Source organism: Oncorhynchus clarkii, chromosome 2 (genome assembly GCF_045791955.1).
Source record: "Oncorhynchus clarkii lewisi isolate Uvic-CL-2024 chromosome 2, UVic_Ocla_1.0, whole genome shotgun sequence".
NCBI lineage: Eukaryota > Metazoa > Chordata > Actinopteri > Salmoniformes > Salmonidae > Oncorhynchus > Oncorhynchus clarkii.
The window spans coordinates 21,437,003-21,463,658 of NC_092148.1; the positions used below are offsets into that span (position 1 = coordinate 21,437,003).

Below are 26,656 nucleotides of genomic sequence, written 5' to 3' on the forward strand. Positions count from 1 at the left end.
ATATACAGTGGGGCAAAAAAGTATTTAGTCAAAGTAACAACAGGGTACATGTCCCTCTGGAGTAAAATACAGTACATACAGGGGGTGGGGACCGGGGCATCCTCTATTGCCCTGCTCTTTAGATGAGATGGAGCAGGGGGTGTTGACCGGGGCATCCTCTATTGCCCTGCTCTTTAGATGAGATGGAACAGGGGGGTGGGGACCGGGGCATCCTCTATTGCCCTGCTCTTTAGACGAGATGGCACAGTGTGGGGACCGGGGCATCCTCTATTGCCCTGCTCTTTAGATGAGATGGAACAGGGGGGTGGGGACCGGGGCATCCTCTATTGCCCTGCTCTTTAGATGAGATGGAACAGGGGGGTGGGGACCGGGGCATCCTCTATTGCCCTGCTCTTTAGACGGGGGTGCAGGGGGTGGGGACCGGGGCATCCTCTATTGCCCTGCTCTTTAGACGGGGGTGCAGGGGGTGGGGACCGGGGCATCCTCTATTGCCCTGCTCTTTAGATGAGATGGAACAGGGGGTGGGGACCGGGGCATCCTCTATTGCCCTGCTCTTTAGACGAGATGGAACAGGGGGTGGGGACCGGGGCATCCTCTATTGCCCTGCTCTTTAGACGAGATGGAGCAGGGGGTGGGGACCGGGGCATCCTCTATTGCCCTGCTCTTTAGATGAGATGGAGCAGGGGGGTGGGGACCGGGGCATCCTCTATTGCCCTGCTCTTTAGATGAGATGGAACAGGGGGTGGGGACCGGGGCATCCTCTATTGCCCTGCTCTTTAGATGAGATGGAACAGGGGGTGGGGACCGGGGCATCCTCTATTGCCCTGCTCTTTAGACGAGATGGAACAGGGGGTGGGGACCGGGGCATCCTCTATTGCCCTGCTCTTTAGACGGGGGTGCAGGGGGTGGGGACCGGGGCATCCTCTATTGCCCTGCTCTTTAGATGAGATGGAGCAGGGGGTGGGGACCGGGGCATCCTCTATTGCCCTGCTCTTTAGATGAGATGGAGCAGGGGGTGGGGACCGGGGTATCCTCTATTGCCCTGCTCTTTAGATGAGATGGAGCAGGGGGTGGGGACCGGGGCATCCTCTATTGCCCTGCTCTTTAGACGAGATGGAGCAGGGGGTGGGGACCGGGGCATCCTCTATTGCCCTGCTCTTTAGATGAGATGGAGCAGGGGGGTGGGGACCGGGGCATCCTCTATTGCCCTGCTCTTTAGATGAGATGGAGCAGGGGGTGGGGACCGGGGCATCCTCTATTGCCCTGCTCTTTAGATGAGATGGAACAGGGGGTGGGGACCGGGGCATCCTCTATTGCCCTGCTCTTTAGATGAGATGGAGCAGGGGGTGGGGACCGGGGTATCCTCTATTGCCCTCCTCTTTAGACGAAATGGAACAGGGGGTGCAGGACCCGGACAGGGCCACGGTAGCAGACGTTTTAGACCCAGAATAGCACTATCTCGGTGGGAGTCCCTCACACGAGGCAGCTGCTGTAATTAGGGCTGTCAGTGGAGGCCCCTGGTGAGCACTGGGACACGGATAATGAGTCAGCCTACAAGACAAGGACCGCAGGAGGGGAGAGTGGCTGCAGAGACAGGGTCTCCTCCGCCGTGGGGCACCATGGGGCACCAGGTCACTCTCTGGAAGAAGTGGACCCCCAGGTCTCCTCTGGGCCTTCTGGGGTTACCCCAACCAGGGCTGCTGATCCTGGGCTGCGGATCTGTGGATCCTCCCTGTGGCCTCTGGGGTCTCTGCATCCCAGGGTGTTTGGGTGAGGAGGGGTCCCGGATCTGTCATTACTGTAACAGTCATGAGGAGCTGACCGACTGCTGCAGCAGGCATACAGCTAGCTGGCTACAGTCTGTTTGAAGTGCCAGTGGACCTGGAGTGATGGATGCTTGGTTAATTGGAGTAGTGTGCACTGCCTTTAATCCTTCCATATTGCATCACGTCACCTAGTATTGGTGCTGTTCATTAACTAAACTCACAGTACATGTATGGATGTTTCTCTGAACAAATCAGAGCGCTAGAACACCTTATGGCTGCTATAGAGACTACATCGGATTGGAAACAAAAAGTGGAATAAGTTGAGCTACTGTATATTGTAAGGATAGGAGGCTAGTATGGGGAATCGACCAATCGATATCAGAGGGACATAAAATTGACCAAGCACTAGAACCATCAAACTCAAATCTGGACCTTGATGCCAGTTCTACTCCTTTTTTGAATTGTTCCCCTCTAATATGATTTAGACCTGGGACAACAGGTGGGCGCAATTAATGATCAGGTAGAACAGAAACCCAGCGGGCTCTGGACCTCGTGGGGTCAGAGGTTAATAACCCTGCCCTAGAACTTGAATATTTGATTGGCTATTTAGTGTAACTGGTACATTATCTAATAATATCAAGATTATGTAAGTGGCTGTTTCTCTAAATACCACATCTCACTCACCCTTCAAACAATAACAAACAATATTGTGTTAATTGTTATGGAGGAAAAATGACAGAGGGTTCAGACACATGGGCTCTAGGAGGTCAATGGGTTCTCCTCCATTCATGTCACTATGTATTGACATGTAATCCAAAAGCATAGTCATTCTTAGAGAGGACATTCTGAATTGTCTTGGTAGCAGGGACAGGGACTTGGCAAGCCCTACACACCTGGAGGCTTGTCGCTCTCCCTGTCTCTCACTCTCTCTCTCCCTGTCTCTCTCTCCATCTCTCTCTGTCTCTCACTCTCTCTCTCCGTCTCTCCCTGTCTCTCACTCTCTCTCCCTGTCTCTCTCCCTGTCTCTCCCTGTCTCTCTCTCTCTCTGTCTCTCCCTGTCTCTCACTCTCTCTCTCCCTGTCACACTCTCTCTGTCTCTCCTTGTCTCTCACTCTCTATCTTTCTGTCTCGCCCTGTCTCTCACTCTGTCTCTCACTGTCTTTCTCCCTGTCTCTCCCTGTCTCTCTCTGTCTCTCCCTGTATCTCTCTCGCTATGTCTCTCTCGTCTCTCTCCCTGTCTCTCTCACTGTCTCTCTCACTGTATCTCCCTGTCTCTCCCTGTATCTCTCTCTTTCTGTCTCTCTTTTTACATCTCTCTCCCTGTTTCTCTCTCTCTCTGTCTCTCCCAGTCTCTCTCTGTCTCTCTCGGTCTCTCCCTGCCTCTCTCTGTCTCTCCCTGTCTCACCCTGTCTCTCCCTCTGTCTCCCTCTGTCTCTCTTTCTGTCTCTCTCTCTCCCTGTCTCTCGCTGTCTCTCTCTCTCGCTCTCTGTCTCCTTGCCTCTCCCTGCCTCTCCCTGTCTCTCCCTGCCTCTCTCTGTCTCTCCCGGTCTCCCTCGGTCTCCCTCTGTCTCTCTCCCTGTCTCTCTCTCTCCCTGTGTCTCATCTCTCTCTCCCTGTCTCTTTTCCTGTCTCTCTCAGTCTCTCCCTGTCTCTCTGTCTCTCCCTCTCTCTCTCCCTGTCTCTCTCTCTCTGTCTCTCTCTCTGTCTCTCCCTGACTCTCTCTGTCTCTCTCTGTCTCTCCCTCTCTATCTGTCTCTCTCTCTCGCTGTCCCTCCCTGTCTCTCCCTGCCCCTCTCTCTCTCCCTGTCTCTCTGTATCTCTCTCTCTCTCCATGTATCTCTCTGTCTCTCTCTGTCTCTCCCTGCCTCTCTATCTGTCTCTCCCTGCCTCTCTCTCTCCCTGTGTCTAATCTCTATCTCCCTGTCTCTCTCTCACCCTGTGTCTCATCTCTCTCTCCCTGTCTCTCTTCCTGTCTCTCTCGGTCTCTCTCGGTCTCTCCCTGCCTCTCTCTCTCTGTCTCTCCCTCTCGCTCTCCCTGTCTCTCTCTCTGTCTCTCTCTCTGTCTCTCCCTGACTCTCTCTGTCTCTCTCTGTCTCTCCCTCTCTATCTGTCTCTCTCTCTCACTGTCCCTCCCTGTCTCTCCCTGCCCCTCTCTTTCTCTCCCTGTCTCTCTGTCTCTCTCTCTGTCTCTCTCTCCATGTATCTCTCTCTCTCTCCCTCTCTCTCCCTGTCTCCCTTTGTCTCTCTCTGTCTCTCCCTGCCTCTCTCTCTCCCTGTGTCTCATCTCTCTCTCCCTGTCTCTCTTCCTGTCTCTCTCCGTCTCTCTCCGTCTCTCCCTGTATCTCTCTCTCTCCCTGTCTCTCCCTGTCTCTCTCTCCATCTCTCCCCGTCTCTCACTCTGTCTCTCACTCTCTCTCCCTGTCTCTCTCTCTCTCTCTCTCCCTGTCTCTCCATCTGTCTCTCCCTGTCTCTCTCCCTCTCTCTCTCTGTCTCTCTCTGTTTCTCTCTCTCTGTCTCTCCCTGTCTCTCTCTCTGGTTCTCCCTGTCTCTCTCTGTATCTCTCTCTCCATGTATCTCTCTGCCTCTCTCTCTGTCTCTCCCTGTCTCTCTCTCTGGTTCTCCCTGTCTCTCTCTGTATCTCTCGCTCCATGTCTCTCTCTGCCTCTCTCTCTGTCTCTCCCTGTCTCTCTCTCTGTCTCTCCCTGTCTCTCTCCCTCTCTCTCTCTGGCTTCCGGGTTGGATGCACGCTGTGTTAAGAAGCAGTGCGGCTTGGTTGGGTTGTGTATTGGAGGACACATGACTTTCAACCTTCGTCTCTCCCGAGCCCGTACGGGAGTTGTAGCGATGAGACAAGATAGTAGCTACTAAAAACAATTGGATACCACGAAATTGGGGAGAAAAAGGGGTAAAAAATATATATTTATAAAATAAAATAAAAAATAGCACCCTATTCCCTATATAGTGCACTAGTTCTGGCCAGAGCCTTATTCTATTCCCTACATAATGCACTATTTATGTTCATAGCAAAGCTTAGGAGGTTCCGGTCTCATGTTAGGTGATACAGCATAAAAACACACCATGTCAAATAGCCCTTGAAAACTACATTGTTTTTAACAGTAGACATTATTATCAAACTGAGCTGTTGTAGACTGATACAGTGTTCACTCTGCTGACATCAGTTGTTGACAAACAGCACAGACCATAATACTAACATGAGTAACTGCTGTGAGGGTGACATATACCCTGTGTGCATCCCAGTTGGCACCCTTCCCTATATAGTGCACTACTTTTGATCAGAGCCCTATGGACTACAGTGGGGCAAAAAAGTATTTAGTCAGCCACCAATTGTGCAAGTTCTCCCACGTAAAAAGATGAGAGAGGCCTGTAATTGTCCTCATAGGTACACTTCAACTATGACAGACAAAATGAGAAAAGAAAATCCAGAAAATCACATTGTAGGATTTTTTATTAATTCATTTGCAAATGATGGTGGAAAATAATTCCCCACTGTATATAGGGAATAGGGTGATATTTGGGGCATAACACTCCTTTGTTCACCTCTGCTAATGAGAGAAGACTGGTTAACTGAGGCATTTAGAGGGAAAGAGGGTGAGGAGGGAAAAATGGATGGAGGGGAGGAAGGGGAGGGAGAGGTGGAGAGGAGGGAGGGAGGGAGAGGCCACATAGGGAACATGACAGGGTGATCATACATCTGCATTTAGTCCCTTAGCTACACACTTATCCAGAGGGTCTTACTTAAAATAAGTGTGCTCACCTATTGTAGGTAAAACAACCACATATCATTTGAAGTAAAACCACTCTCTGCAAAATTAAGACTATGGAATGATACATGTTTCTGCATTAGCTACATCCCAGCCCACCATCTCTACCTGTCGCATGACCCACTGGTTGATGCTTATTTATAAAACCACCTCAGGTCTCATTCCCCACTATCTGAGATACCTACTGCAGCCCTCATCCTCCACATACAACACCCGTTCTGCCAGTCATATTCTGTTAAAGGTCCCCAAAGCAGACACATCCGTGGGTCTCTCCTCTTTTCAGCTGCAAAAAAACACTCAAACTGGACAGTTTTATCTCAATCTCTTCATTCAAAGACTCACTTACTGACAGTTTTGGCTGCTTCGCATGATGTATTGTTGTCTCTACCTTTCTTGCCCTTTTGTGCTATTGTCTGTGCCCAATAATGTATGTATCATGTTTTGTGCTGCTACCATGCTGTTGTCATGTTGCTACCATGCTCTGTTTTCATGTGTTGCTGCCATGTTATGTTATTGTCTTAGGTCTCTCTTTATGTATTGTTGTGGTGTCTCTCTTGTCGTGATGTGTGTTTTGTCCTATATTTGTATTGTATTTTTAATCCCAGCCCCTGTCCCTGCGGGAGGCCTTTTGTCTTCTGGTAAGTCGTCATTGTGAATAAGAATTTGTTCTTAACTGACTTGCCTAGTTAAATAAACTTTAATTTAAAAAAATTAAAAAACACCCCAGTCTGTGTGTGTGTCTGAAAATAATGAACTTTAGAAACAGTGACTGAGTGACCATGTAGCCTGTAAGGTAGACTAGCATCCCTGCTGCACACACTCGGTTAGTTATGCTACGCTAGGCTGTGACATCACTGGCAGCCTGCATGGCTGTGAGTGACTAAAGCTGACAATCGCTTTACCTCCGAGAGAGAGACACACAGAGAGAGAGAGAGAGAGAGAGACGGCAGGGAGGGAGAGAGGGAGAGAGAGAGAGAGACACAGAGAGAGAGAGAAAAAGAGAGAGAGAGGGAGCGAGAGAGTGAGAGAGAGAGAGACGGCAGGGAGGGAGAGAGAGAGAGAGAGAGAGAGACAGAGAGAGAGAGAGAGAGAGAGAGAGAGAGAGAGAGAGAGAGAGAGAGGGAAAAAAATACAAAAGCACTCAGCGATGGGGAAAAACAGCCAGGGATGATTCACACGCAGGCAGCAGCACAAACTGAGGTGGCCTGCCGTTATCTTGGAGTCTGTGAGTCATATTTACCACAGTATTGCTCCACTATTCGACTTCCTCCCCAGTCCCCATCAGGACAAGCCCAACTGTTAATATTTACCTGATGACGGAAATCATCAGCTTTGAATGCCCCTGAAATGCCTGACACATGACGTCATAGTCTCTGAAGGTACTTCAGACAAGGTGTGCATCCCAAATGGTACTCTATTCCCTGTAGAGTGCACTAACTACTTTTGAGCGGGGCTCATAGGGTAAAGTAATGCATTATAAAGGAAACAGTGTGCCATTTGGGACTAAGAAAAGGCCTGACATTGGAAAAACCTGCCTGTTGACCCTTGAACCACTGTGCAGATTCACAAGGAAACTCCTCAGAACCAGCCTGTGATACAATATCTCCTCATATCTATTCAAATTCCAGAGACTTAAGGTGAGGAAAGTAGATGAAAAAAATACAGTAGTCTTAATATAATCCACAAAACCACAGTAAAATAGAGGACCGTTTGAGACTTTTCCACAAAAAATAAAGAAAGTTATAGTCTATGTAAACAGAAACGGTTAAAGTTTCATAAAGATAATACAGTATCTGCAGGAAGTGACAACATAGAGATAACTGTGTTCAATATTTAGTATTACACTAAAAGCGTTGTCAAAAGCATGTCAATAATTTGGCACACAAAGCTTAGCCTATGAATAGCAATGAATGGTCTATCTACACGCCTGAGCGTCAGCGGCATCGAACTGTGCTGCTGCTCTATGCCTAGAACTGGACAGCGCCGTGGTGCTGAAATGCTCAGCGACTTCTGATTATGCACACACAGAAGAGGGAATGTTTCCGTTTCCATAGCACTGATGCAGTATAGTCTGACAGATAGGCTAACGTTGAAAATCATTATACAGGATATATCTCATTATTTCTTCAAAAGCCATTGTTTAATCGTTGTTGTGTAATATGTACCGATTGAAAGGGAAGTGGTATGATTTGACGCGAAGATGGCGCCCTTTGCTAACCCAACCCAAAGCCAACAGAGTGAGAAGGCCGCTTAATAGCCTAGGATTCAAATGCGTTGCTAACTGTTGAAAGACATAGGCTACTGAAGCATATTCAGTCGACTCAAAGATCCTTCTCCCTGCTCATATTATCCGAACATTCATTTGGAGAACAGACTAAATGCATAGCCAATATGCTGATTTTTTGTAAAAGCTATTTCTAGAGGCAATGATGTTAATAAATATCACATATTCTCTCCACTCAGAACGATTAGCCCATTAGAACAGTCAATATGTGCAGGACGTAGGCTACGTAACCTTGCAATGCGATCAGCTCCAGCTCGCGACAACCAGTTACAACAGGGTTACCCCAACCCAGCACTCACTGCACGAGCACAGCTGACGTGACAGTTAGCGCGCGATGTACCCACAATGACTCTCTCTCTTTCTCCACTCTCTCTCTCACACGTTTGAATGATAGCGAATCATAATGGCTTACTTTAGCATTGACTGTTCCTTCTCATCTTCCTTTTTCTGTCGGTCCATGACGCCCAGGATGATCTTCCTCTCATCCTCGGTGAGGTGGCTGAGGTCCGGCAGGTCGGGTAGGGCTCCAGCCGGCGGGGGGGCGCCTGGGCCCCGGGGCCCGAGTGGAGCTGACATCGCTACACACAATTGCTAAAAAGTAATAATAACATATATATTTTTTAAATATACCAACATTGAGTGATATAATGGATAGACTTAATTGTAATAGAACATTTCCAAATTGCAAAATCAGATTGCTACTCTAATATTAGGCTGCAATATTCCACTTATGTGGTTCTTGTATTCATAGTCATAACCATTAGCATGGGCTACCCTAATGCAAGATATATCGGTTGGATTGTTCACACATATTCTGACGCATTCCATTATATTTGGGCTTTAAGAATAAGACACAATGTGTCAAAATGCTACTTTTACAAGGGATGCAGACATGAATTCTATATAGCCTCAATTTCCACCCAATACATGAACGTTATCTGATTGGGATTCAGAGGTTCTGGTATAGCAGGCTTCTACCGCTCATAATAAATACAGAGAAATGAATAGGTGAGGATCACAATACACATATCCAACAGAATCATCGCCTAATTTTCAAACAAACTCCCCAATTCCAGTAACCTATGAGATAGACACTGGAGATGCTGGACAGAGGCCCTTTGGTTTTATAACCAACATATACGGTATTCTGGAAACAAGCATTCCAAACACATTTAACCTTCTCCATTCACGGATGGATTGTAGAGAAACATAGAATAGAGCTCTTGCCTTTTATTTTGCAATCATGTTAAATCCTGTCTAACCCATCGCGGTCATCCTTTAGAATGGGTTTGCTCGCATGTTGAAATAAAGACGTCGCCTCTTCTCTTGTTTGTTTGTTTGTTTTTCTTTCTAGTCCTAGTCCCACACTCTCTCTTTCTCGCTTTCCTCCAGGTTTATAATTCTTGGAGATTTCTTAAATGCTCAAAAATGGATGCAATGAAAAAATCCCGATAGGAAGAGTAGGCGGAGCGATGGAGACGCGTAGAACAAAGCTGAGCGCGAGTGGCTTCATGAAAAAGGAAGGGGAGAGGGGCGCTTGTCGACGTATTTTCATTGATATCAGGCATTTGTAAAACACGGACTGTAAATCCTTTACAGCTGGACCAGATTATAAAAAACATTTGCCTGTTATTAAAGAGCATTTTATGAAGAAAAGTGATGTGAAATGTATAGCGAAAGTTAAAAGCTTCATCAGCACACGATAAAACTGGCACACTAGAAATATGCGTTTCAACACCATGTCGCTGTCCAGTTTGTTATGTGGTGCAGTAGCATATTGTGGAATTTATCTTCCGATAGGATTGCCTCTCCAACTGGAGGTATGAATAAAATTGTGCATTCTTATTCCTGATTTGGTAACACTTTAGACTACTTTTAACCATCCAGGTATAATAATACAAAATAAAAACATTTGTCCTAGAAAAAAGCTAGCACCAACACAATCCATGTCTATCATTGATTTATCAGCTGCTTCTTGTGACACTGCTTCTTAATTTTTTAGTCCCATCATGTCAAACACCTCTCCTATCCCCTCTCACCCCAATCCAAGGCCCATCCCCCTCATCCCAATGCCCTCATACCAAGGCCCAGCCCTAACCCCTCATCAGAAGGCCCAGCCCTAACCCCTCATACCAAGGCCCAGCCATAACCCCTCATCAGAAGGACCAGCCATAACCCCTCATCAGAAGGCCCAGCCATAACCCCTCATACCAAGGCCCAGCCCTAACCCCTCATATCAAGGCCCAGCCCTAACCCCTCATACCAAGGCCCAGCCATAACCCCTCATCAGAAGGCCCAGCCATAACCCCTCATACCAAGGCCCAGCCCTAACCCCTCATACCAAGGCCCAGCCATAACCCCTCATCAGAAGGCCTAGCCCTAACCCCTCCTACCAAGGCCCAGCCATAACCCCTCATCAGAAGGCCCAGTCCTAACCCCTCCTACCAAGGCCCAGCCATAACCGCTCATCAGAAGGCCCAGTCCTAACCCCTCCTACCAAGGCCCAGCCATAACCCCTCATCAGAAGGCCCAGTCCTAACCCCTCATACCAAGGCCCAGCCATAACCACTCATCAGAAGGCCCAGCCCTAACCCTTCATACCAAGGCCCAGCCGTAACCACTCATCAGAAGGCCCAGCCCTAACCCCTCCTACCAAGGCCCAGCCATAACCCCTCATCAGAATGCCCAGCCCTAACCCTTCATACCAAGGCCCAGCCGTAACCACTCATCAGAAGGGCCCAGCCCTAACCCCTTATCCCAAGGCCCAGCCATAACCCCTCATCAGAAGGCCCAGTCCTAACCCCTCATACCAAGGCCCAGCCGTAACCACTCAGCAGAAGGGCCCAGCCCTAACCCCTTATCCCAAGGCCCAGCCATAACCCCTCATCCTAAGGCCCAGCCCTAACCCCTCATCCCAAGGCCTAGCCCTAACCCCTAGCCATAACCCCTCATCAGAATGCCCAGCCCTAACCCTTCATACCAAGGCCCAGCCGTAACCACTCATCAGAAGGGCCCAGCCCTAACCCCTTATCCCAAGGCCCAGCCATAACCCCTCATCAGAAGGCCCAGTCCTAACCCCTCATACCAAGGCCCAGCCGTAACCACTCATCAGAAGGGCCCAGCCCTAACCCCTTATCCCAAGGCCCAGCCATAACCCCTCATCCTAAGGCCCAGCCCTAACCCCTCATCCCAAGGCCTAGCCCTAACCCCTCATCCCAAGGCCCAGCCCTAACCCCGTATCCCAAGGCCCAGCCCTAACCCCTCATCCCAAGGCCCAGCCCTAACATCCCCCCTTCCCAAACCGTGCTCATGATTTATTTCATAATCCTATCTAAATCCTGCCGTGATAAAGTGGATTGAACACTATACCTCATTAAGACTAAGTCCATTAGCATCGATACACTGAGCCCAACACAAGCTCATCCACTTTGAGTCAGAATGCCAAGAAATCATTAAACACCAAAACACTGATAAAAGTGTGTTGAACTTGTAGCTACTGCTTTACTTAATCCTCTTTATATCATCTCGGGTGGCACATAAGGCTGCAACAATCTTCTGCCATCAGTCTCCATCTTTGGCCACAGCTTGTGCTATCCCATGAGACCCATCACTTCAAGCTCAGCCACTACTCTCCGTCGCTAGGTAGTTTTTGGCCTGCCTCGCTTGCTCTTTTCCAGCTGTTGTCCACCTGAAGGCAACTTTGTGGCTCCTTTCTGGTGGCATACTTAGCACGTGTCACAGCCAACAAAACCTGCATCTATAGTAACCCCTATACAAGATCATCCACCTTGAGTCACAATGTTAAGAAATCACTGGTACAAAATTAATCCAAAAACATTGGTAAAAGTCAGTCTAATTGTGTGTTCGTCGGCCCTGGAACATGGGTATATCAATTACAACACATACCTCCTTGGTTACTAGAACTCAGGCACATTAAAATGACAATTCAGAAACAATCACCCTTGTTACCATCACTTGTGCCATCCCCATATATCAGTAGACTGTTTTTAGGATTTTACTGCTACTGTATCCATTGTTATACCACCTACAGTGCCTTGCGAAAGTATTCGGCCCCCTTGAACTTTGCGACCTTTTGCCACATTTCAGGCTTCAAACATAAAGATATAAAACTGTATTTTTTTGTGAAGAATCAACAACAAGTGGGACACAATCATGAAGTGGAACGACATTTATTGGATATTTCAAACTTTTTTAACAAATCAAAAACTGAAAAATTGGGCGTGCAAAATTATTCAGCCCCTTTACTTTCAGTTCAGCAAACTCTCTCCAGAAGTTCAGTGAGGATCTCTGAATGATCCAATGTTGACCTAAATGACTAATGATGATAAATACAATCCACCTGTGTGTAATCAAGTCTCCGTATAAATGCACCTGCACTGTGATAGTCTCAGAGGTCCGTCAAAAGCGCAGAGAGCATCATGAAGAACAAGGAACACACCAGGCAGGTCCGAGATACTGTTGTGAAGAAGTTTAAAGCCGGATTTGGATACAAAAAGATTTCCCAAGCTTTAAACATCCCAAGGAGCACTGTGCAAGCGATAATATTGAAATGGAAGGAGTATCAGACCACTGCAAATCTACCAAGACCTGGCCGTCCCTCTAAACTTTCAGCTCATACAAGAAGACTGATCAGAGATGCAGCCAAGAGGCCCATGATCACTCTGGATGAACTGCAGAGATCTACAGCTGAGGTGGGAGACTCTGTCCATAGGACAACAATCAGTCGTGTATATTGCACAAATCTGGCCTTTATGGAAGAGTGGCAAGAAGAAAGACATTTCTTAAAGATATCCATAAAAAGTGTTGTTTAATGTTTGCCACAAGCCACCTGGGAGACACACCAAACATGTGGAAGAAGGTGCTCTGGTCAGATGAAACCAAAATGTAACTTTTTGGCAACAATGCAAAACGTTATGTTTGGCGTAAAAGCAACACAGCTGAACACACCATCCCCACTGTCAAACATGGTGGTGGCAGCATCATGGTTTGGGCCTGCTTTTCTTCAGCAGGGACAGGGAAGATGGTTAAAATTGATGGGAAGATGGATGGAGCCAAATACAGGACCATTCTGGGAGAAAACCTGATGGAGTCTGCAAAAGACCTGAGACTGGGACGGAGATTTGTCTTCCAACAAGACAATGATTCAAAACATAAAGCAAAATCTACAATGGAATGGTTCAAAAATAAACATATCCAGGTGTTAGAATGGCCAAGTCAAAGTCCAGACCTGAATCCAATCGAGAATCTGTGGAAAGAACTGAAAACTGCTGTTCACAAATGCTCTCCATCCAACCTCACTGAGCTCGAGCTGTTTTGCAAGGAGGAATGGGAAAAAATGTCAGTCTCTCGATGTGCAAAACTGATAGAGACATACCCCAAGCGACTTACAGCTGTAATCGCAGCAAAAGGTGGCGCTACAAAGTATTAACTTAAGGGGGCTGAATAATTTTGCACGCCCAATTTTTCAGTTTTTGATTTGTTAAAAAAGTTTGAAATATCCAATAAATGTCGTTCCACTTCATGATTGTGTCCCACTTGTTTTTGATTCTTCACAAAAAAATACAGTTTTATATCTTTATGTTTGAAGCCTGAAATGTGGCAAAAGGTCGCAAAGTTCAAGGGGGCCGAATACTTTCGCAAGGCACTGTATATTACTCATATGCCAAACAACACACAAATTATGCTAATCTGAGCCCTTGGATATTAATTGTATACTTTGTTTTTTTAAATGTAAGAAACAAGCTTTGAAAAGTATTCTTGCATCGATTTGAGAATCAGTGTATTTTGCCTACCAAAAAACAGTATTCATATCAGACCCAAAAATATCATACCGCATCTTTATTAGCAGTGTATCAATAAATACAAAAAACAGTATCAATAGAAACAACCCTTAGCATCATGCAATCTTTAAGGTTACTGAATCAGTACACACACAATAGCTGAAGGTATGTGGTGGTGTAGGGAGGCCAAACATTTTCAAGATGGTTCCTAAAATACTCAAATAAATGTTCTGGTGATATTTGACGGATGTCGTTCTTCTTGGTTTCTAGTGTATTCTCATTTCAATACAATAACATCCCAAAATAATGTTCCAACAACAGCATTCATGAAGTCATCATCTGGGGGTACGAAGTTTTACCATGACAGTTGGGACACTTATGTCAGCAAACTTCACAATATTGGCCCATATTTGTCGTTTGTAATAAGCCTTGGAGAGTTGGAATGAGTTCTTTCAGAGTCTTCGATAGGATTGTGTTCAGGAGGGTGCAGCCTTTTGACAGTTGCCAATTAGAATGTCATGAATATAACTGAAGGGACACAATGTTGTGTGCAGGGTTGCAAAATTCTGGTATCTTTCCCAAATAGCCAGGTTTGTCAGAAATCCCGTTTGGAATATTCCTGGAACACAAGAGGCTGCTGAGGGGAGGACGTCATAATAATAGCTGGAACGGAGCAAATGGAATGACATCAAACACATGGAAACCATGTATTTGATCCCATTCTGCTCCTGTTATTACCGCGAGCCCATCCTCCCCAATTAAGATGCCACCAACCTCCTGTGTCCTGGAATCATGAGGGAACAAGCAGGAAATCCAGGTATCTGGAATTTCTGGAAAACCAGAGAATTTTGGGAAACGTTCCGACATTTTGCAACATTAGTTGTGTGTTTCTGAACGTGGCCCAGGTGTGTGTAGAGAGAGAGAGTAGTCCTTCAGTCCTCCAATGCCACACGGTCACTGGCGTCGATGTTCCTTCTATTTCACCACGGTGACCACATGTTTCTCTTTCTCCGTCACCACGGGCATGGAGCCAGGCTTGCTGTGCTTGCGTACGTTCCTCTCCCTGGGACACACAATGAGGCAACAATGAATAACTCAAACATCAGGAACCAATTCATGAGAATATCCACACACAGAGAGAGATAAACGTTAGCAGAGTACACAAAGGAGTTAGTACCAAGCAGGTGGCCTGATGTCATAAAAATGTAGAAAACACCATAATACTGACGTCATCTGAAAGATACACAATGAGCATGTAGGCTATACTGCCTTCAGTCACACCTCCTAGGTACACATGGATGACATATTACAATGTGTTACTACGTTTCAGGACCAAAAATCAACACGGATTAATATTTAATGAATCATCAACTGGTCATGATGGCATCACTTCCCCTTAGAGACTTTAGTGTAAATGAGCAAAAAGCCCATGATGACCAAGCCATGAGGGACCATCCTGTCCTATCAGTCCTGTTACCCATTAGGGTAAGTGTGCCTTGGTAGGGCAGTCAGACCTATTCTGGCAGCCAGCTACGGCCTTAACCACTAGATGGACACTATGAGGACCTTCTGCCATAGTTGGACAGAGGCCAGGGTAGTTCTAAGCCTACTGTGTTAAGAGATTGACAGTTTCCTTTGTGGTGAGGCCAAAGACCAGGTCAACCACCCAAAAACCTCCCCCCATCAACACAGAGATAAATAAGATCCAAAACCACACTAACCTTACAAAGAACAACACAAATAAGCCAATTCTACTGATATACATACTGTAATATATAGACTTCTGTGGTTTGACTGTTACAAACAAGACTATTGAGGATATGTGCTGGTAGAGTTGAGAGCAGAAAGCCGCTGTAGGGCAGACAGTTGTGGTATGGGTAAAGAAGGAGCCCATACTTTCTGCGGCGAGCCTCCTTCATAACACGCAGCTCCTTGCTCTGGCTGTAGATGGACTTGGGCAGGTGGCGGTGGCGCGAGATGCGGCGGATCTGAGGGTGGTGCTGAAACTTCTCCTTCAGCTTCTGGCTGTAGTTCACAGCTGCCTTCTCCCTAGGAGCCAGCTAGACCACCGGGGGGGGGGGATGACAGATAGAGAAAGAGAAATAGCAGGTAAGAAGAAGAGAGAAAAATAAAGAAAGGGAGAGGAAAATAAAAAGAGAACCAAGAGATTTCAATCTACTACTGAGGTCTACTTGGGTGCCTCATTTATCAGTATACACTAATTACCAGTCCATAATGACAGCATTTTAATGTAAAAACCTGAAATCTAAACCTGAAATATATAATATACGATATTAGTTATAAGATGGTAAAATATTCGCTATTATCTACAGTATAGGGCTGTCCCCGAAAAATAAAATATTGGATCGCTGAAGGTCTGTTCTTTCGATCAATCGTTTGACCAGTCAACATTTTTGAACGTGTATTTCTCCATATATAGACACACCCTATGCGTCTCAATAAAATCAACTATATATGCATTGAACTTGTCTGATGCTTTAAGCTCACTGTTTGATGAAATAAGACACAAATGACTCAAGAGGGAGTCAGAGATCAAGATAAACAGAAGAAAATAAAAAACCTGCCCCGACCATCCTCCTTCCGCTCCTCCTGGATTTAGCCGATTCTGCAGTTAAGCTCCTGAAGTTGCCAGTAATAGGCTATAAGAAGTCGGCAAACTTCCTCATGTGGAATGGAAATTTATCTTACCATTACTACCGATCTGATCTGCGAGCCAGTTATGGTTTTCATACACACATTTTTGTGGAACAGTTTAATTTAATTTATAATAACGTCTTTGTATCTCAAAATCATTTGTCATTTAGTTCATAAAAATGTAATAGAAATATAAATAAATTATAAACCTAAAAAGTTACTTCTATTGCCAACTATGTAGAAATAGCCAATAAGAACTAAATCAGGTAGGCCTATTTTATGACGTTTCTCCAGATAAGAGCATGACATTTTTTCCTTTCACGCCGAGTGGTTATCGAAAGGCAGGGAGCTCAAAAGATTTTTCAAATACATTGAGGAATTATTGTCGCTCTCAGTGGCTGTAAAAACAGACTTAGCTTGCTGTTTGAGGTAAAGAAAATATTACATAGAGAAGGTCCACAGCACATTAGCGGTGGTGCGTTAAGCCAATCAGAAGTACTATCAGATCCCCAAATGGGCACATTTATTTATATGCCTACATTTGCGAGGAGGCCAGGTAGCCTACAGGCCGACTTCAAAGAGTAATCAAGTGCGCGTCCTTACTCAATATTGACAGGAGCGCTCCAAACAAGACAATGACTAAATTGACCAAACTCGTAAATGGAATGAAATAAACCAAAACTTGTTTCTCACAAGTGTAGCATAGGTTGTGAGCACCGCAAACAACGTGTCCACTCCGACAACGATAAAACCCTGGAATAATTATACAACATCAACTATTCAGAGGAGACTGCGTGAATCAGGCCTTCATGGTCAAATTGCTGCAAAGAAACCAATACTAAAGGACACCAATAATAAGAAGAGACTTGCTTGGGCCAAGAAACACAAGCAATGGACATTAGACCGGTGGAAATCTGTCCTTTGCTCTGATGAGTCCAAATGAGATTTTTGGTTCCCACCGCCTCGTCTTTGTGAGATGCAGAATAGGTGAACGGGTGATCTCTGCATGTGTGGTTCCCACCGTGCATGGAAGAGGAGGTGTGATGATGCTTTGCTAGTGACACTGTCAGTGATTTATTTAGAATTCAAGGCACACTTAACCAGCATGGCTACCACAGCATTCCGCTGTCAAGGCAAATGGTGGCTACTTTGAAGAATCTGAAATATAAAATATATTTTGATTTGTTTAACACCTAAGCCTACTACTCATTGGGTATTGAAAGAGTGTATAGGCCATAGAGAGTCAGTGTTGCTCTGCTCCTTTTTCACTCTAAATGTTCAGGTTTTCATAAATAACATTTAAAAGGCTGTTGGCCTGGCCTAAGCAAAGCAGTGTACCTCATCAGCAGCTATTAGCTACAACAAATTGAACTGATTATAATTAGAATAAAAGCCTTGGAAGAGTGGCCACTTAGAGCCCCTCTGAAACCACGGCCAGATAGATTGTATTTACTACTGCTTGACTAAAAACAAAGTACCAGTCAAAAGTTTGGACACCTACTCATTCAAGGGTTTTTCCTTTATTTTTTACTATTTTCTACGTTGTAGAATAATAGTGAAGACGGCAAAACTATGAAATAACACACATGGAATCATGTATTAAGTAACTGTGTATCCATAGAGATAGTGAGCTCCAAAAGTATTGGGACAGTGACTAATGTGCTGTTTTGGCTCTGTACTCCAGCACAGGTTTTGAAATGATACAATGACTGAGGTTAACGTGCAGACTGTCAGCTTAATTTGAGAGTATTTTTATCCATTTCGGGTGAACCGTTTAGTAATTACAGCACCCATTTTAGGGGATTTGGACAAATTCACTTATATGTGTATTAAAGTAGTCAAAGTTTAGTATTTGGTCCCATATTCCTAGCACGCAATGATTACATTAAACTTGTGACTCTACAAAACTTGTTGGATGCTTTTGCTGTGTGTTTTGGTCACGGTAGCTGTGTGTTTTGGTCACGGTAGCTGTGTGTTTTAGTCACGGTAGCTGTGCGTTTTGGTCATGGTAACTGTGTTTTGGTCATGGTAACATCCACATTAAAGTAGAAGTATTTAGAAACATTTTATTCTTATTTACAATAAAAGTGACTCCAATATGACATAATACCTTATTTACCATTCATTTCTATTGGGCACAAAATAAATCTGAAACACAGCCAAAACTAACAGCAAAAGCATCCAACAAGTTTGTCAAGTCACAAGCTTGATGTAGTCATTGTGTGCTAGGAATATGGGACCAAGTACTAAATGTTTCACTACTTTAATACACATAATTGAATTTGTACCAATACCTTCGGTTCCCGTAAAATGGGGAGACGATGTACAAAAAGTGCTGTCATTTCTAAACGGTTCACCCGATATGGATTGAAAAGCGCTTGTGTACAAAGCCAAAACAAAAAATGTGTCACTGCCCAATACTTTTGGAGCTCACTGTATGTATAGGATATATAGGTCATACTTCTCATGACTGTCATGAGAATGTGTGATTCGGACGGTAATTTTGGTGTGATTTCAGATGGTGAATTTACAATATGGCAAAGGCAATGATATGGTCATTGTTGCTCCAAATAACATGAAAAATAGGATCACGGGACAAAAACTAAAACGACCTTTCACCTTCCACCTGTATAGTTCACACAATGAGGTCAAATGTCAGCTCATAGAAAGGCATCAAAAGTCCAAAACCAGAGAGAGAGAGAGAGAGAGAGACACTGCTATTGCAACAAACAGGCTGAAGACTTCCACTCTTCCTGAGATCTGACAGACAGCCTTGATTCAGCATTTCTTTTTAATTAAAGACCCTTCCAGTCCAACTTGATTGTTAATGCTTCATTATTTCCAGAGTGGCCGCTCTCTTTAAGTGATTGGGCCTATTCAAACTGCTGATAGCAGCTGGGCTCGTCTGATCTGTTTAAGTGCAAAGCTACAGAATAAATATCCTCTTATACACTTACAGTAAAACAAGTGCCAAAAGTTGCCCAATTCTCCCGTGTTAAACTGCATTAAGGGAATAAGGAAGAGTGAAGTAGAAGGGGGATGGATATTGGAGATGGCACCGAAAAACGTCCATTCATCTCCCTTGCAATTCATCCTTGTAGGCTAAATGCTGGTTTTGGCATCAGATGAGAAAGGAGCTAGTCTAGACTATGTGTAAGAATCTGTTTAAGGTACGCTAAACAGAACCTTGTATTTCAGGGAATGTGTAAATAATGTCTTGAACATACGGAGAGTTAGAGGTTGAAGAAAACATAACAGATATAATGCCCAAGTGGGCAGAATGTAATTCCAATGTTTTGGGATGGGCGATGCTAACGTTAGCCTGCTGTAACACCTCTAAGTAATTCAAGTCTATCAAAGTTGCAGTCCCTATTTTCCATACATACATTTTAGTGAACTATCCCTTTAAATCCACTCTATAATGCCACATTGCCCACACTGACTGACTGGTCAGAAATTGTCTATTGGTAATCAAGAGTTCCAAATAGCTCCAGTCTGTCACTAACCCTGCTCTGCTGTCCCTATTGGTCCATTGTACTTATTGAAAGTGATTCTGTTCCAAGTCAGTCAGCATCCATCAGAGCCCTTGGCAGTGCCACTGCTGTTGCTGCTGGCAGCCTTGCCTCCCTCTCTCTCACCATGCCGAGCGTACCATGGTGGGCATCTGGCCATGGCAGGTTGAGGAATCCAGCAAACTCACAAAACAGAAGGTCAAAAGCACAGCTCCAACAAATGCTTTAGAATATTAGCAAATACAGTTGAAGTCGGAAGTTTACATGCACCTTCGCCAAATACATTTAAACTCAGTTTTTCACAAGCCCTTACATTTAATCCTAGTAAAAATTCCCTGTCTTAGATCAGTTAGGATCACCACTTTATTTTAAGAATGTGAAATGTCAGAATAATAGCAGAGAGAATTATTTATTTCATCACATTCCCAGTGGGTTCAGACCATTACATACACTCAATTTGGTAGCATTGCCTTTAAATTGTTTAACTTGGGTCAAACGTTCCGGGTAGCCTTCCACAAGCTTCCCACAATAAGTTGGGTGAATGTTGGCCCATTCCTCCAGACAGAGCTGGTGTACCTAAGTCAGGTTTGTAGGCCTCCTTGCTCGCACACGCTTTTTCAGTTCTGCCCACAAATTGTCTATAGGATTGAGGTCTGGGCTTTGTGATAGCCACTCCAATACCTTGACTTTGTTGTCCTTAAGCCATATCTTTGGAAGTATGCTTGGGGTCATTGTCCATTTGGAAGACCCATTTGTGACCAAGCTTTAACTTCCTGACTGATGTCTTGAGATGTTGCTTCAATATATCCACATAATTTTCCTACCTCATGATGCCATCTATTTTGTGAAGTGCACCAGTCCCTCCTGCAGCAAAGCACCCCCACAACATGATGCTACCACCCCCGGGCTTCACGGTTGGGATGGTGTTCTTTGGCTTGCAAGCTCCCCCCTTTTTCCTCCAAACATAACAATGGTCATTATTACCAAACAGTTCTATTTTTGTTTCATCAGACCAGAGGACATTTCTCCAAAAAGTACGATCTTTGTCCCCATGTGCACTTGCAAACCGTAGTCTGGCTTTTTGATGGCGGGTTTTGGAGCAGTGGCTTCTTCCGTGCTGAGCGGCCTTTTAGGTTATGTCGATATAGGACTCATTTTACTGTGAATATAGATACTTTTGTACCCGTTTCCTCCAGCATCTTCACAAGGTCCTTTTCTGTTGTTCTGGGATTGATTTGCACTTTTCGCACCAAAGTACGTTCATCTCTAGGAGACAGAACGCGTATCCTTCCTGAGCGGTATGGTGGCTGCATGGTCCCATGGTGTTTATACTTGCGTACTATTGTTTGTACGGATGAACGTGGTACCTTCAGGCATTTGGACATTTCTTACAAGGATGAACCAGACTTGTGGGGGTCTACAGTCTTTTTTCTGGGGTCCTGGCTGATTTCTTTCGATTTTCCCATGGTGTCAAGCAAGGAGGCACTGAGTTTGAAGGTAGACCTTGAAATACATCCACAGGTACACCTCCAATTGACTCAAATTATGTCAATTAGCCTATCAGAAGCTTCTAAAGCCATGACATCATCTTCTGTAATTTTACAAGCTCTTTAAAAAGGCACAGTCAACTTAGTGTATGTACATTTCTGACCCACTGGAATTGTGATACAGTGAATGAATCTGTCTGTAAACAATTGCTGGAAAAATTACTTGTGTCATGCATAAAGTAGATGTCCTAACCGACTTGCCAAAACTATAGTTTGTTAACAAGAAATTTGTGGAGTGGTTGAAAATTTTGTTTTAATGACTCCAACCTAAGGCATACTGGTTAATGTTAAGCATTCAACATTGTTCTGGGATCCAGCTTTCTTTCATGACATTACTTTTGATACACGACACCTGCAGGTTACAGGACGTGCGTACACTACTTCTAAAGGAGAGGAAGAGGACTGTCTGTCTCACCAATCCCAACTTCTCAGCAGCGTTGGCCTTCCACAGTCGGATGTTCATCTCATCTGAAGCACTCAGTAACCTGCTGTGGCCACTGTCTTTGGGGAAGATGCGGATGGTCTTGTCAAAGCTGGCCGAGACAAACTCCTTACCAGTTGGAGAGTAGTCTACATCCAGTACGGCTGAGACATGGTCCATGTGGACGGTGAAAGGCTTGTCCAGGTACCTCATATCATATGTATACAGACTGAAGGGGAGGAAACGCATGTGGTTGGCTAATAAATACAAAGATGAGATGTTAACACACCACCATGCTTCTCTCATGAAAGGTGTAAGGTCAGTAAGTAAAAACACGAGATCTCCATGGACATGCTGTTATTGTAAAAGAAGTGTAAATGTACATTAGAAATAATTATTATATCACTCCCCAAGTAATTGCACGAACAAAAACATTATTAGCATTGGAAATACAAACTTCTCTCCAGGAATGAATGAGGCCTATGTGATGTGGTGAACATGTTGTAAACTCAACACATGTTGAATTGCATCACTCACTTGTAATCTTCATTAGAGCAAGTAAAGTTATAGGCTTCCATGGGATTCCAGCACAAAGTGTTGCTCCTCATATTCATGATTACCTATATAGGAAATCACACATTCATACTTCAATACACTAACCATTAGACACATTCCAGTAATGAGAGGACAGTATGGAATGGGAAATTAGTTTAGTAAAGGGCAAAGTCATGGGCAGTAGGGCTGGACGATATGGGCAAAAAAATAGAATTGACATTTTTATACCAAATATTGAGATTGTGATTTTACATCAAATCGCTTGGTTAAACTGTTGGAATCATAGAAATAGAATGATCTGATCATTCAAATGTTATGGTTGGAATAGAGTGGCTACTTGGAATGCAGTTTTGTTTGGCATGACAACGAGGATAAGGTAAGGAAGGAGATGGTTGTGACAGAGTAAGAACCAAAGTGTTGCTCAGTGTTTCCCATGTTTCCCATGGCCAGCAGCCTACCATCCTGCGTCCCACTGCTGCCTTGCCTCTGACCTGACTCCCTGTGGTCACAAAAGATTCCATGGCACTTCTCGTAAGAGTAGAGGTGTTAACCCCGGTGTCCTGGCTAAATTCCCAATCTGGCTACCTAATTGTCTCCTTCCTCACCCCTGTAACTATTCCCCAGGTCGTTACTGTAAATGAGAATGTGTTCTCAGTCAATTTACCTGGTTAAATAAATAAAATGGGACCCTAATTGGGTTTAAATAGATACATTTAGACAAAGATTTTACAATATTATTTGTATTTTCCTCTCTGATTAAGAACAGGCTGTTTCAAACAATGATGATATACTCCACCATTGGTACCGCCCAATATTAGAGCAAAAGTTTGCTAGTAAGATTTGCACTCAGTGGAATTAGCTAGGAAGCGATTAGCCTTGCTAACAAATTCTAGGCACACTTTCAGCTAACTAGTGTTTTGCAGAAAGCAAGTTACACAAACGAATAGAAAAATAAAGAAAACGTGAATTTATATTAAGAAGCAAAGTGGAAAGCTGTGTCGTTCTTGTTAGAAAAAAAATCTGTTGACTGCGTGCTGTTTGGTCAATGCATGCAGTGAATCTGGAGCACGAGGAACTGCCTGCTTGAGTGACAGGGGCCGGGGCTTTGTGTGTGAGATTGGGAAGCGGCCAAAAGAGGAGAGAAGGAGAACTCTTCAACTAAAGTAATATAACAAAACATTTAAAAAAACGGACATTACAGACGGATGGCTAAGTGGCATTTAAAAATATCTCATCCTCTTGCGATATGGATATTGCGCATGTCAATATTTCAATTTAGATTACAATTTGATTAATTGTGCAGTTCTAATGGGCAGCATCCCAAATGGCACCCTATGAGCCCTCGACAAATGGTAGTGCCCTAAATGGGGTGTAATTTGGGATGCACCCAAGGACATAGAAATGTACCTTTTTAAGAGGTGTAGCTTCCCTCATGTCATACAGCACAATACTTCTGTCAGAGGCACAACTTGCTAGAAGTTCAGTCTGAGGAGAAAAGCGGGAAGGTCAAGAATTATTATTATTTTTTAAATCAACTAACATTCAATTCTGTGTTTTATATAACCTTTGACCTACATAGTCTTGATATGGGTATAGCCTCCATTATTCTGGTGCATGGAGGCTATAGCCAAAGATATCTATAACTAACACAAGATAGTTCATCTGTGTCGTTTACAGTTTGAGCAGACAAAGCATAGTGGGCAAAACAAGCAAGGAGGTAGGCAAAGCCAAGCACGAGCTAGCAAGATCTTATTGGCGCGTTGTAGCTAGTATTTGCATATTTCCATTAGGGAACGCTTCCTCTGTGAAGTGCGTGTGTGCACAAACTCAATTTGACCTTGCACTCCTTCTAAACAACACATTTAGTTTTTCAGTTTGGCAAAGTGTCAAGTCTATAAATATTAGTGCACTGTGTTCGTAACAGATTCTAGTTTTGGGAACAGAAAAATTTGTTTCAACAATGACAAAATTTGCTAAATGTTGGCACAGTTTCACCTAGTTCCATCCTCTCCCACTACCCGCGACTGGAGTTCCTCTCACTACTATAGATTTGATGGTTATAAAACATTCTAAAAGGATACTTCAGCTTTATAGCCCCTGTGACGTGTCTGGGTTACGCCTTATGTCTGTGCTATAGCAATGTCAGGGTCCATATTCACCAAGAGTCTCAGAGCAGAAGGGCTAATCTAGGACCAGCTTTGCCTTTTAGATTATAATTTACAAAATGATATGGACATGGAGGACCTGATTCATGATCAGGAATCATACGCTGAGACACTTTCTGCTACAATCCACACAGAGAGAGAGTTGATTACCTCTACAGGGTTGAAGCGGACGCAGCTGAAACTGTCCACGCCCCAGGAGAAGGAGCGGATGGGGCTGCTGCGCTGCTCATCCCAGATGTCCACCTGCTGGCCACACGTCACAAACACACCCTCCTTCTGGTGGTGGTCGATGCTGGTGAACACAGACTGGAAGGAGCAAACATTGGTCTCAGTAACATTTTTAAAGTGAATCCTCAATCATCATCATCACTGACGAGGGGGAATACATTACAACAACCATCATCATCACCCTGACAGTAGAGAATATCTCCAAACCCATCATTCTTATCATCATCATGGGCTTAAAGCCACAATGATGGGTCCACTCGATGGTATGCACATTTTACAGTGTTGCTTAATGAGATCAGACAGGTTAGGTCAGAGACACAAGATATTAATTGGGCATAATAATGACAGAGACAGACACCTCCTCCTTCATACCTTCCCAAGAATAGTATTGAGAGGTTCCTCTTCCTCTCCGTAGCCAGGAGTCTCCATCTTCCACTGTTTGATAGTCTTGTCATCACCAACCTGTTATTGAGAAATACAAGCATGTTTGATTTATAATGAAGATGTGTCATAAGACTGCAATTCAGCAGAGGGCAACCATTCTGTGCGATAAAATCAGGGGTGTATTAATTTTGTGTGTTATAAGACATTTTGCAATGGAAACAGTTTACTCCAAATGGAAAACGTTTTGCAACAAAAACAAGAGTTTATATTAGAGCAATTCAGATAGGCCCCTCCCAGTTTCATTCCATACTTCCATTTAGCACCTAGAGTAAACGGTAAACAGTTTCCATTGCAACAGACCAAATGTTTTGCAACGGAATACACCCCTAGTCTCGTTTTTGTTGTTGTTTTTTTACCTTTATTTAACTAGGCAAGTCAGTTAAGAACAAATTCTTAGTATTCACTAGACAGAAAATGAAAGCAAACGGGCCAGAATGGGGAGGTACTATGTGAACTTGTTCATTGCACAACATTTAGAGTGTGCCCTAATGAATACAACCCTGGATAGTGGAACAGATACTGTACCGTAAAGAAGGAGGTGCCACAGAAGCGGACAACCATCCCCCTGACAAAGCCTTCATGGGCCTGGAGTGTACGAACACACTCACGTTTGGTTAGATTCCACACCTTCAGCTGAGAAACAAATCAGTTAGTCTTACAGTATAAACAGGTCATTTAGATGGATCATCTCAATGCACAGGTTTGTCATCATATCTGTTTGACCAAACCACAGTTAGACATGTAGCATATAATTATTGGATTTGTAATCAACTCATATTTAACCAGGCCATTGCTAACTCAACGTACAGTTAGTTAACTACCTCTCCATCGCAGGAGCCGGACAGCATTGTGGAGAGGCTCTTGGGGTGCTTGGCCATGCAGTTCACCCCATCCCTGTGGCCGTCCAGAGAAGCCAGGAACGGCTTGGCGAACACGCGCTCCAACTTGGTGGCATTCAGTGCACGGGTGTATTCTCTTGGCACCTCGAACGGATGGAGGGACGGGTCGTAATTTCGTGGTACTGTAGGTTACATATACTGTTAAAATAAATTGTTTTACCAGTGCTGATTGGGCTAGCTATAGCTCTCTACACTGTGTGACGTTAGCTAATGTGCACTAGCTGGCTAACTATCTGCACTTACCACGCTGGATATCCAACTTCGTCTCACGGACATAGTCGTCCGGATTCCTGGAGAGGACTTTAACTTTCATTGCGTAAATGTGTATAAAGCTCTATACTTCTGCCCACCAAAATGTAACACAGTAAAATGATTTGTACGGCATGTGTTTACGTGTGTGACCTCACCTACCGGATGTTGAGGGCAATATCCGGTCTTATTTGCCGGAAGTGTGTTTGTAGCTTGCGCTTACAGCGACCACAGATAGAACATTGAGTTACAACATTTTTTTGGGCGACACCTTGTGGACTGATTGTTTCTGTACTCTGGGCTTCAGAGATCTCAATAGATTATATTTATTGTGGGACATTAAAACGT

At 44.4% G+C, this 26,656-nt stretch overlaps 2 protein-coding genes across 2 annotated transcripts in view; both read right to left on the reverse strand.

Annotated features, from left to right (window-relative positions):
• Positions 1 to 8,408, reverse strand: part of LOC139424179 (regulating synaptic membrane exocytosis protein 2-like) — a 208,372-nt gene extending 199,964 nt beyond the window's left edge. The window contains exon 1 of the mRNA XM_071175864.1: positions 8,245 to 8,408. Coding sequence (XP_071031965.1) covers positions 8,245 to 8,408 — 164 coding nt within the window. The remainder of the gene's footprint in view (positions 1 to 8,244) is intronic.
• A 5,265-nt stretch (positions 8,409 to 13,673) lies between these two features.
• LOC139424247 (DDB1- and CUL4-associated factor 13-like) lies at positions 13,674 to 26,501 on the reverse strand. Its single transcript, XM_071175931.1, has 10 exons — positions 26,303 to 26,501; positions 25,982 to 26,181; positions 25,686 to 25,793; positions 25,089 to 25,178; positions 24,639 to 24,794; positions 23,731 to 23,808; positions 22,306 to 22,388; positions 21,763 to 21,997; positions 15,530 to 15,693; positions 13,674 to 14,696 (listed from the first exon to the last, which is right to left on the reverse strand). Exons 1-10 carry the CDS (start codon positions 26,370 to 26,372, stop codon positions 14,609 to 14,611), a joined length of 1,272 nt encoding a protein of 423 aa, XP_071032032.1. The 5' UTR covers positions 26,373 to 26,501; the 3' UTR covers positions 13,674 to 14,608.
• Between the last annotated feature and the right edge of the window lie 155 nt (positions 26,502 to 26,656).

What these genes read in the sequence shown, in the direction of transcription:
- LOC139424247 (XM_071175931.1), bottom strand. Translation starts at nt 26,372, where the DNA reads ATGAAAGTTAAAGTCCTCTCCAGGAATCCGGACGACTATGTCCGTGAG. An exon ending in AAGCTACACCTCTTAAAAAG is followed by an intron (nt 22,389 to 23,730) that starts GTACATTTCTAT and finishes TTTCCTATATAG; the next exon opens with GTAATCATGAATATGAGGAG. An exon ending in CTGCTGAGAAGTTGGGATTG is followed by an intron (nt 15,694 to 21,762) that starts GTGAGACAGACA and finishes CCGGTGGTCTAG; the next exon opens with CTGGCTCCTAGGGAGAAGGC.